Genomic DNA, 12,332 nt, shown 5'->3' with positions numbered 1-12,332 from the left:
AGGGGCTCAGTCAGGATCACACTCCAACATTTCATAGGCAGGTTTGCCTGCAAACACAGGCACCAAATAAATTGCTATGTAGCATAGATGTACAACATTTAAAACTGATTAACGTTACGCTTTAGTACATTGGTAACTTAAGCTAATTTTCTAGCCATTTCATGCTAGTTAACAATTAACATTGGCTTAACGTCAAATCTAATGGTCTGGTTAAATCAAACAAAACACGCTGGTTATTTGCTCACAAAATAACATTTACAGAGAGTAATTGTAACTTACTTTTGTGAAAATGCTTTGAACACACCATCATGTGTGGTGGAGTGTTATCGAAGGTAATCTTGGGCCTCCTTACTGCTGCTATCCATGCCATTCGTCGCCTTTTTGTCACCTCTGAAACATGGCTTGTACTATTATTTTTCCACGCTGTAAAACGATAAAAGGATTTTCCGTTCTTAAGCTTTATGCCACTTCTATCGTGAGAACGACTATTGCAATTTATAACACAGCAGGTAGACGGCATCTTGAACACTGCGTTCTTCCCTCCATGCAATCAAGTCTGGCGCCTTCTGTTTGTGTAAAACGTCACGATGACGTCACATTAGTATACATACCGTCTCAGGAGGCCGTCATGTTGAATGGTGCATTATGGGTATTGCAGTGACTTTTACTGTTTTTCAAAAGGAAAGTCTCAAGCGTAATCTTTCACGCAGATATTATGGCACTGTCCCAATATCCCCACTTGCGGTTTTGGGCTTGCCTACTCACCCACTTGTCTTACGTATTTGCGGCGTTTGGCTTCTAGTGTGCAAGTAGACCTGCTGAAGACTGCGAGTGTGTGGATAACTTTTGTTTGCCGGTTGAGACGCTCATAGACTTAAAGATGTTGGTGCTGGCAGCCACAGATGTTTTTGTATTTTCACTCAGCAGAAGACTGGTTGTTTTTGGTAGCAGTGACTGTTACAGCCTACTTAAAATAATAAATAATTTAAAATGTACACTACTGTACGGAGCCCCCGAAGTGACCTGTGCAAAAAAAAAAAAAAAATAATCAAAGAGACTTTCGCGTGTGCACGAGAAACTTTCGCGTAGAATTTTTTTTTTTATATAATGTTTTTATTGAGTGAAAAAAATTGCTGTTCATGTCACTTATTTTGGGTTCAATACAAGTTAAAATCAATCAATAGCATTTGTATCATAATGCTGATGACCACAAAATGTAATTTCGAAGTGGAAAACAAGAAAAATCTGGATTACAGAGGTATTTACAATGGAAGTAAATGGTAAAAGTTAATTATTTTTACTCATTTTGATTTTCAAAACTTTGCACATTAAACTGTAAAATATGAAATATAAGCAATTGCTTTCTACTTTGTTTCTCAATACATTGCATTAAACTTATTTTTATTTTTTAAACCTATGTGATCCATTAATAGCTACTAATACAAACCATTAAAATGGTGGTGGCGTAGTGGCTAAAGCACAGGGCTGTTAATCAGAAGATTGTTGGTTTGAACCCCATGGCCACCACCATTGTGCCCTTGAGCAAGGCACTTAACTCCAGGTTGTTCCAGGGGGATTGTCCCTGTAATCATTGCACTGTAAGTTGCTTTGGATAAAAGAGTCTGCCAAATGCATAAATGTAAATGTTAAAATTATATGCTTTGGCTTGTCATTTATATAAGATGACCAAAGACTGCTTTGCTTAACTTATCAGTATGTGGTTTTATACAACAAATAAAAAGCATTAAAACATATAATTTAAATACACAAAGATGAAAAAGAAACTGTGGTAGTAGTTAATATTTGTATTTATTTTAAAACAACATTTACTAGACCATATATTGTATGCCACACTGGCTGATAAATAACCAAAATCAGCTGTATAAAGCAAGATCAAACTAAATAATGTGATTACTGAGAGAGAATAATAACAAAGATATAACTAGCACCAATGAGGTGAGATAATCCAATGTGATGACACAGGCAATGTTTAATACAAATGTTTCATATCTGATCTGAAATGAACCTGCAATTGTTAGCATGGGGAGCTATTTCTTCACTAAATATTAAGATTTGCCATTTTTCAGGTACTTTACACAGGTCTGGTCATTTATGCTGCAGCTTTGGCTTTAAACCAAGGTAGAAATTTGTACAGGTTCTGTAATAAACACAAACAAGTATCCAATAACCAACTTTATCCTTGTATAACCTTATTCTTGAGCCAGAAGACTTTGCTTTGTTTCCTGAAACTGAACTGCATTTGTCCGGCATTCAATCTCTATTTAAGTGAATGGTGCATTAAGTGTTTTTGATAGTCCGCTATGTGGTGAATACTCTTCTCTTTGTCCACCTCTCAGTCACAGGTATAGATCTCTGGGGTGCTGATATCAACTGGAGTGGTCTGCACACTCTACTGTACACTAAAACACAAGCAACAAATTGTGGGAACAATGGTCGGGTCACTCTACATTATCAATACTGCAAAATAATAGACATATGTACATTTATATACAGTTGTGTTTAAAATCAATAATAGTCTATGTATACTGACCATGTACTGGACATTATAAGATATTTATCCCTTTCCCTGGCAGGGTGGTCTCAAAGCAGTGGTCTGGACGGATGTGTTCCAGGTGGGCATCATGTTGGACGGGCTCTTGGCTCTCATCGTCCAATCAGTGCTGTAGCTGGGCGGGATCTCCACTATTATCAGTGACTCTGCTCAACCTATGGGAGTGAGTTATATGATGATTGACTCCGTTATAAGAACTGTGATCCATGGACAGCAAGAAAGGTGTCCGGTTAAGACCAGGTACAACATCTCACAGTAATGAGAGTCCATTTGCTCCTCTGAAGCACTGAGCATCTCAAATTAAATTATAAAATGGATTATTAACATGACGCAGCATTGATTTTTTTGCATGAATATTGTTGTACAAGATCAGTAACTCTAAATGTATATCTCTCTATGATATAATAAGCTTATGCCATACCTGGTGTTGGATATCCTGAATGAATACCCTGGTGTGCCAGGATTGTTTGTGGCAGCAGCTTACAGTGGCACTTTAAGGTTTGTTAATTTTTAAATTATTGTTCACCCAAAAAAAGCAGTTCTGTTTTTACTCAAGCTTATGTGTTTCCAAACCCATTTGATTTTCTTTCATACAAAACACAAAAGGAGATGTTTGGCAGAATGTGTTAGCCACACTGCTTCTTTTTTTTTCTCTCCATACATGTGACTTAATGTAGCATTCTGTTGAACACATGTTAGTGGTTTGTTTTGGTATGAACAATCCCTTCCTTACATAACAGTGCTTTGAAAAGGGTTTTCCTATATGTATTATACCATTTGGCTACAGTATTGTCTCCTCCAGTATAAACGCCATGGCTGCAGTAACTACTGCAGATCTGATCCAGCCATACCTCAGCCTGTCAGAGAGGCAACTCTCCTGGGCTTCAAAGGGCATGAGTGAGTGACTATTTACACTTAAAGCCCATTAATTCACAATCAACCATTCTGACTAATTTGTCTGATAATGCACCCCCCAATACAGGCATGTTTTATGGTGTTGTGTGCATTGGAATTGCTGGCCTTGCATCTCTAATGGGAGGGATCCTACAGGTATGTTAAAAAATATTTACAGATTAATACATTGATTTAAACAGAGTGGTTGATGGCATAAACCCACCAAGCCTGTCTGTGTTCCTCAACAGGCTGCTATTAGTATCATTGGTGTGATTAGACGACCTCTGCTTGGCCTATTTTCTCTTGTGGTCCTGTTTCCCTGCACTAACTCAAAAGTCAGCATGGTTACAGTAGATTTTTATATAATTATATTTTTTTATTAAAATGTATCACAGAGTGTAGGAGCTTTAGGGCAGTTTGGCAGGGCTGCCACCCGGGTTGGACCTTTCTCTGTGGGTATGCATTGGGGCAAAGATGTACCATCCATTACCAGAGAACAGCAGGCCACTGGCTCTGACGACACACAGTTGTAACCTCACAAAGGCATCAAGTGGACTTAACTGGACAACAGGTCCAACTGAGAGAACCATGGATGATTTTGTCCTGAATGAGGTAAAGCTAGGCAGGTGGGTAGGGGTGGAAATCCATAAAATCCATAGGCAGCACAGAAATGTACAATAGCCTTATAAGTAACAGAACACACCTGTTGATTGTTTTGTAACAGACCTTGGCTGGCTGATAGTTGGTACCCTCTCTCATATCTGTACTTCTGTCTAATGGGTACTCTGACTGACATGACACTCACACTACTCCCATAACTATTACTATTATTTACACCTAAAAGTTTCTGGCAGTGCGGGCATGCTTGACATGGTGCACGAGCTGGAGAAGTCAGTTGGAATAAACAATCTTGCTTTCTGTGACGTGAAGCTCCCTATGCAAACTCCTGCTTACAATATTACAAAACTGAAACAGACTAGCAAATTACTTAACTATGTGCAATTGTTTTTGTTTTGTACATATATACGTACATATACATAAAAAGCTTACTTACATGTTTCACAAATCTAACAAGAAGCCAGCAGTAACAGTAAAAATAAACATTTATGTTCAAATATGTTATTATACAACACATTGGATACAGACTTTCAAATACTTACAATGCATCCACTGAAAGTAATGTAACTTTTGATTCTGTTCACATATACATTATGGCACATGTACTGCAACAGAGATTAGTGCTCTGGATCATAGTAGCGTTTCTTTATTGCTCTGTATTTCCTGAGGAAATAAAGTGCCTCAAGTTCTTTAATCACAAACTCGCCACGGTCAATCAGCTTTTTGATTTTCTCTGGATCTGTGACATCTTTGTTCTTCATGAAAGCTGTTTTCAGACGCTCCTTGAAGTACTGAGTGCCTTTTGGATAGTCTCGTCCCAGGTAGAGAAGCTTTAAAATTAATAATAAATTAATGAATAATAATAATAATAATAATAATAATAATAATGTATTTATATGTAAAAGAAGATTAGTGAAGCAGTTAATATTATAATTGAGTTTTTTCAATGTTGCACATCTTTGATTTGTGATATTTTGGCTGATTTCAATTTTTAAGTCTAATACAAGTTTTTTTTTAATTACCACTGGACCATACTATTTATAAAAAAGGTAAGGAGAATCATGGATAAAGAAAGCAAAAGGAATCTGTCAGATGATTCTTACATTTTTGTACAATCTGAACACCTCTCCTCTGAATGGATTGCTCATTTTGTCTTTTTTCTCTTGATCCTGAGATGGATCCAGAGAATAAACCCAAAGCAGACAGAAAAACAATCGATATAATACAGCACAAAATTATGTCTAATTCTACCACATTCAGAGCAAGCAACACTCGTCAACAATGTGTCTGCAGCACTGTACTTCCTATTGCATTTCTATTATATGGTCATATACTGATATATGAATACTGAGGACAGCACATTATCTTCATTTTCTATAAGAAATATGCGTTTTATTAAAATACTGGCATTGCTCACCTACAAGTCAAGATCATAACATCTGTGTTTGCTGAAGACGTGCTACGAAAATGGTGGGTTTTCAAAATAAGAGTCAAGCGACATGAGGACTTTTCAAAATAAAAGTCTCACGGCAGCTTTAAACCAATCCAGTATGCAGCTTGTAAATTGTACATGTTTACACTCGAGTAAACAGTTTCAGCACTGTATGTTTTAATTCTTGTGTTTTCGGGTGTATGCGTTTGTGGGTTTCATTCCGAGATCACAGGCAACATTGTCCAAAACATATTTTTATTTTTTTCTTTGAGCAATATCCAAACCACCCACATTACATTCAGTGCCAAAAGACAATATAATGCTTTCCAACACAATCAACATATAGGGCCATTATAAATAAGATTTAATATATTATGGATGATTTACATTCTTAAAAATCTCTATTGATTTTATTACACAACATTTAAAAATAAACACTTTAATTATATTATTGCAATATTCTGTGCATTCAATGCATTCAACCATATAATGCTCTGTCATTTGGAAACCATCAAGGGCTGTAGTGTTCGTCATCCAGATGCATTCCTGCTCATTTTCCGGTACAGAAGCAAGTAAGCTGTCTTTCCTCTAAAACAGTGCACAAAATCATAAACAAACACTCAGAGAGGTCTTGGGGGGAAAAACAGATACAGAATAAAGTAAATATGTAAGGTATTCGAGTGTTGTTCTTCATATGAATGTCTCTAGAGAGATCAGAAAAGTATATAAGTGAATTAACATGTTTGAAAATGTTTAATGTACCCTTCATATGTGTCCTGCACATTCGCCCAGGTTGCCTAAGACAGATGAATACAAAGATTAAAACACCAATCAGTGCTGATATTCATTTATTTTAAGCCATCTAGTTTTAGATAAAACTGGCATCAGATTAGTAAATCAGATTATTGTTGTCTCTTACTGGACGAACAGTGCTGTCATCAGCATAGTACCATGTCAATTCCTGACTAGGCTGGATGTAAGCAGTATAGTGGCCAAACATGGCAGTTCCTATATGCACTATAACTGCATAGAGATTATAATGCTCATCAGCCTGGAGAGAACCAGATACCTCCTATAACAAAGTATTAAAATGCATACACACATAAATCAAGTGCAGTTGAAAATAATTTGACATTATGACACTGCCAAAGCTCTGTGGCCAATAAAAAATACAATAAATGTACATTTTCTGATTGTCCTGCAGCATCAAAAGTGCCCATATTAAGTGTTTTAGGGAAGGTGACTTTGCTGTTGAGTTTCCTGGTGAAACCATTGTCATTTCTGAATCTCTTTATGTGCACACACAGAACCTGAGGCAGTGAGACAAGCCTCAACTCCTGCATAAAATTGACAAATAAATAGAGAAAATCAAAACAATGCATTCATAAAATCCAATGCAAAATTCAAAAATACTTCACTTGCTTCAGTGCTAAAATCTAATTGATACTGCCATTTTATTATATTAATATTAAAGTAATAGTTCACCCAAAAATTCTCTCCTCATTTACTACCCTCATACCATCCTAGCTGTGTACGACTTTCTTCTGCAGAACAAAAATTACGATTTTTTGAAGAATATATCAGCTCTGTAGGTTCATAAAATGCAAATGAATGGTGTCATAAAGGCAGCATAAAACGTATCCATATGAATCCAGTGGTTAAACATCTTCAGAAGAAATTTGTTGGGTTTTGGGTGAGAACAGACTGAAATGTAACTACTTTTTCACTGTTAATCTTACCATAGCAGTATCCAGTCACGATCATGATTTTAAGGTTGATTACACTTCCTAGTGCATGACGCATGTGCAGAGCACTAGATAGTGCTAGGAAGTGTATTTGAGCTTGAAATCGTGATCGTCAAGGAGACTGCTGATGTCAAGATTTATAGTGAAACAGGAGTTATATTTTTCTCTGTTCTGGTCAGACATGGATTAAACCACTAGAGTCGTTTGGATTATTTTAATGCTGCCTTTATGTGATTTGTGGGGCTTCAAAGTTCTGGCCATCATTCACTAGCATTGAATGGACCTACAGAGCTGAGACATTCTTCTAAAAATATAATCATCTGGTATGGCATGAGGGTGAGTAAATGATGAGAATGATCATTTTTGGGTGAACTAATCCTTTCACAACATTTAAATGTAACAAAACTGTATCATTACAAGCACTCACTTAATTCACTTAATATCTCAGATATTCATTTACTGTATAAAACACTGTATTATTTTGCTAGATACTCAAAAAAAAAAAAAAAAAAGTATAGGACTTACATGTGTGGACGGTTGTTTCTGCCCACACCTGTCACAGTAACTCTCCTCACCTTCCCGCAGGTTTTGCCGCTTGAAAAACGACTGGATGCAGCTCTCCTGTAGCAGTTAGATAATGTAATTTGCATAAGGTCATGTAATGACCCGTGTAAATTATTTTACATGGTCACTGATACAAAATTACAGGCATACAATGGAACACAAATAATGAATTTTTGAAAATGGTTTGTAATATTTACCAGGCTGTTTCCACCCTCACGGATCGCCAAGGGAAGGCTGAAAGAAGTGTTGGGCACTTGTTGAATGTATGTGCACTCTAAACACATCACCCGGGTCTCCATCTTTATTTCATATAGACTGCGAATTTCCTTAGCCTGAGAGAGCAAAACAAAGACTTCAAACATATAAATCTCAAATTTTCCAAACCATTTAGCCCTCTATATATAGACTTTCCAGCTCACACTAAACCAAATTCATGCAGTCACACTATATCCCTTGACAACTTTTAATTCAACAATATTCAAGTAGCTGTTCTAGACATTAGAGTCAGTATTATAACCCACCAAGTCTTGATCAGGCATCTGCTTTTGGCTAAGATTGAGTATAATGAGGAAGATTTCATCTGCATCGTGTTGAGTGTACCCTTCAGCACAAATACAGAATGTGCCAAGAAATTACAAAATTGTGTGCATGTAAATGTAAACAGAGTACAATGTGAATTTAGCCAGATGCATACGGCTTATGTTGTGACTGTTGAGGCAGTCCAAGAAGTATCTGTGTGGATAAGGATTTGAAGTGTCCTTAATGGCTTGCAAGGCATTCTTCAACTGCAGGGGGATGTTATTTTCCCTAATCTCTTCTGATGGATTCCATCTTAAAAATAAGACATTAAAGTACAGTATATTAACTGGCTATGGATAAAATCATCTGCCAAATGAGTAAATGGATATGGGCCCAGAACAACATGGATACTTTGCAAGTGTGCAGCTCTTGTAAGGACAAGTTGTGTTACTCTAAATCCAATAGAGAAAGATATATAATGGAGGTTTACTTGTTTAGTATGTCCAGTAGTTCTGATGTGGCAGAAAAAGACTGAAGCAAAGCATTAACACAACACGACAGACCGTAGTTAAAAAGGCCTCTAACGTCTGGAAAAAATATATATCATTTGATTAGTCTCGGCATTATATACATATGTTGATATCTGTATAACTAGACTACTGAATGCAAGCATTGTTTTATAATAATATATAATAACACATTATAAAACTCATCAACAAACTTTAGGCTATTAACAGATCAGTACTTACTGATTCTTGAGATAAGGGACAAAAGATGTCCTACATACAAAATGTCCTCTTTATGTTCAAAATCAAGAAATCCTTAATAATAAAAATACTGAAAAAGTTCAATCTAAAGGAAATGTGTATACTCAGGGCATTTATTACTTAAAATGCATGCTCTATACTTGGAAGCACATTTAACTTAACCTGTCACAATATTAAACTGCCAAACAAAGTGTTTAAAAATGCAAAAACAAATCATAAATATAAATGTCAAATGAAAGGTAGGGAACTGTAAGATATCAAACAATACATAAAGTACAATTTAAATTATATTTTCCATAAAAAATCTGCCTATCAAAGATGTGTCCTCACATTGCGTCAACACTTGAGTACCTCTTTCAAACTTCCTGCTCATGATAGATGCAACTGTAGGACACATGTCTGGTAAGTTTAATATATTTGTTAGATTTTAAACAAACAATGTTTAAGTAGACTATTTCCGGTCACAGCTTGAACAACTCTCATTGGATGGATCAAATTAAAATAGCATGTTAACATTTTTAGTGTGTCTGACAAGAGTTGACACAAATTACAGTAAGATGTAAGTGAATAAATGTAAATTCTCAGAAAAAGGGGCGTTTTTATAAAAACCGGTTCCCTTATTACATGGCAAGCTGATACCTTTGTCTACAAATGCATCCATTTCAAAATAAATTAGTATTAAAAATAAAAACTAAGATTTAAAACATGTGTTGTCACTTCTCTCAAGAATCAGTGTACTATTCTAATATTATACATATAAATATTTAATATAAATCAAAGCTTTATATTTCTACCTATTTGAACGTTATGAATGTACTTTTATTTTTGTGTTTTTTAGCCAAGAACAATTTCCTTAAGAACTGTAACCTACCAGAAGCACTCCGATGGTCCAATGAATGAACAAAAAAAATGGAACTGTGGTCCATTTTTGTCTGGGATGCCCCCATTCACAGACAGGTTCGAGGTTCAAACGCTTCTCTGTTGTGCTGCGTCTATGGAAAGCTGTTCGTTGACGTGAATTAGACACATTTAGAACTGCAGCAAATTCAATTTATTAAAACGTTGCACTAACCTGAAGCGATGTTTCCTTTTCAAGATACAAATCCAGTTGTATTTGTTGCCCAGCAATCAGACTTTCACTAAGACTAAACAGAGACTGTATTTTTACTTTCACTTTCGATTCATGCGTCAGTTTCTGTCACTGAAACCAAACTTAACTGCATGTGCGGAGTGATGAAAACATTAGGGCGACTACAAAGCAGCACTAATGTTTAGTACAGTTGAAGACAAAATTATTAGCCCCCCTATGAAATTTTAATTATTTTTCAAATATTTCCCAAGTGATGTTTAACAGAGCAAGGGCATTTTAACACAGTATTTCTTATTATATTTTTCCTCTGGAGAAACCTTATTTATTTCAATAAGCCTGGAATAAAATAATTATTAAAAAATCTTTTTAAAAAACTGCTAAGGTCAATATTATTAGCCCCCTTAAGAAATTATCTGTTTGATTGGCTACAGAACCAACCACTGTTATTCAATGACTCGCCTAATTAACATAATTAATCCCCTAAACCTTTAAATTGCACTTCAAACTGAGGATTAGTATCTTGCATAAGAACTAGTGAAGTAATATAAAACCGTCATCAGGGCAAAGATAAAATAAATTTGTTTAGACTTGAGAAAAAGAATTGTTAATGCTCACAAAGCAGGAGAAGGATATACACGTTTATCAAAGCGCTTTCAGATGTCAAGAACTGCCGTGAGAAGTATTATCAAGAAGTTGGAAGAGACCCACACAGTGGAGAACAAGACTGGCAGAGGCAGAAACGAAAGATTTCAAAAACCTTGGAAAGAAAAACTGGTGAGAGAGGTTTCTAAAGACCCAAGAACAACTGCCAAGACACTAGTGAATAATTTAGCCAAGTCTGGGATTGATGTCTCATTGAAGACTGTCACTAGAGTCCTCACAGGAATGGACTGTGAGGTTGTAGACCAAGAAAAACTCAACTTCTGAAGAAGAGACACCTCCAAGCTAGACTGAAGTGTGCCAAGGACAACCTAGAGAAAAATAATGCATACTGGAAACGTGTCCTTTTGTCAGATACATAAAGATGAAAAACTAGATGAACAAAACTAGAGCTCTTTGGCCATAGAGATGTTGCCTATGTTTGGAGAAAGAAGGGAGAGGCGCTCAACCCAAAGAACACCATTCACACAGTGAAACATGGAGGTGGGTGCATAATGCTGTGGGGATGTTTCTGTTCGTCTGGAACTGGGAATCTCATCAGGGTCGAAGGAATCAAAAAAAGGAAGACTACGAGAAGATTTTGAAAGACAACCTCAGGCAATCTGCAACAAAATTTGGTTTGGGTCGACATTTCATCTTCCAGCATGATAACGACCCAAAGCATACCTCACTTCTGATGAAGAACAACCTCCAAACGAGCAAAGTGAACGTCCTTGACTGGCTTGCACAAAGCCCAGACTTGAATCCCTTAGTAAATATGAGGCCACACTGAAGACTAGAGTCCATGCCAGGAGACCAACAAATCTGGAGGAGCTTGAGAGATTTGCTAAGGAGGAATGGGCTGCGACTCCTTGGGAGAAATGCCTAAAACTGGTTAAGAACTACAACAAACAACTAAAGGCTGTTATCAAGCAAAAGGGATACACTATTGACAATTAACATTAGAGGGCTAATCATTTTGACCTGTAGATTTTTTTATTCTTGGTTATAATTTTGTTTCTATTTGTATTATAAACACTCTAAGTTGCCAAAATAAACTATTATGTTTAGAAATGCTATGTTGAAAAAATCTTTGCTCCATTAAACAGCACTAATATTTGAAAAATAACTAAATGTTTCATAGGGCGCTAATCATTTTGTCCTCAACTGTATAACAAATGCAGAATTTTGACTTCTGACCGTCTACAAAATGCAACACAGAAAAGCAATACTAAAAAAATATTAAATAACTTCACTCTTACAAAGTGTAGCGTCACTAAAATCACTTCACCCATCAGTGGTCTCCTACTGGTTATATTACAACACTTAGTTAGGAATAAAGACTTTTGCATAATTTGGGAAATTTTGGAAAGATATTAAATTAAATTCCACCCACATACTATATGACTTTCAAAGTCATCGGATTGCTGTACTATTCATATTACACTACTGTCTGTCTATAATGGGGTATCTTGAAGTTGCTGTGGTTTGC

The 12,332-nt window shown here is 36.1% G+C and overlaps 2 protein-coding genes across 2 annotated transcripts; both read right to left on the bottom strand.

Moving 5' to 3' along the window:
* Nucleotides 1-3,862: 3,862 nt before the first annotated feature.
* On the bottom strand, nt 3,863-5,554 carry lyrm5a (LYR motif containing 5a). The gene is made up of 3 exons (XM_052120928.1): nt 5,502-5,554; nt 5,188-5,253; nt 3,863-4,914 (listed from the first exon to the last, which is right to left on the bottom strand). Exons 2-3 carry the CDS (start codon nt 5,230-5,232, stop codon nt 4,702-4,704), a joined length of 258 nt encoding a protein of 85 aa, XP_051976888.1. The 5' UTR covers nt 5,233-5,253; nt 5,502-5,554; the 3' UTR covers nt 3,863-4,701.
* A 210-nt stretch (nt 5,555-5,764) lies between these two features.
* LOC127639075 (ubl carboxyl-terminal hydrolase 18-like) lies at nt 5,765-11,503 on the bottom strand. The gene is made up of 11 exons (XM_052120920.1): nt 10,184-11,503; nt 9,983-10,113; nt 8,835-8,931; nt 8,520-8,656; nt 8,347-8,426; nt 8,023-8,157; nt 7,787-7,882; nt 6,701-6,853; nt 6,436-6,588; nt 6,279-6,313; nt 5,765-6,104 (listed from the first exon to the last, which is right to left on the bottom strand). The coding sequence occupies exons 2-11, from the start codon at nt 10,056-10,058 to the stop codon at nt 6,047-6,049; spliced, it is 1,020 nt and encodes a 339-aa protein (XP_051976880.1). The 5' UTR covers nt 10,059-10,113; nt 10,184-11,503; the 3' UTR covers nt 5,765-6,046.
* Nucleotides 11,504-12,332: the final 829 nt, after the last annotated feature.

This window comes from Xyrauchen texanus, chromosome 47 (genome assembly GCF_025860055.1).
Source record: "Xyrauchen texanus isolate HMW12.3.18 chromosome 47, RBS_HiC_50CHRs, whole genome shotgun sequence".
Lineage (NCBI taxonomy): Eukaryota > Metazoa > Chordata > Actinopteri > Cypriniformes > Catostomidae > Xyrauchen > Xyrauchen texanus.
The sequence above is the reverse complement of the archived record's forward strand: the minus strand, read 5'-3'. Positions and strand labels throughout refer to the sequence as shown.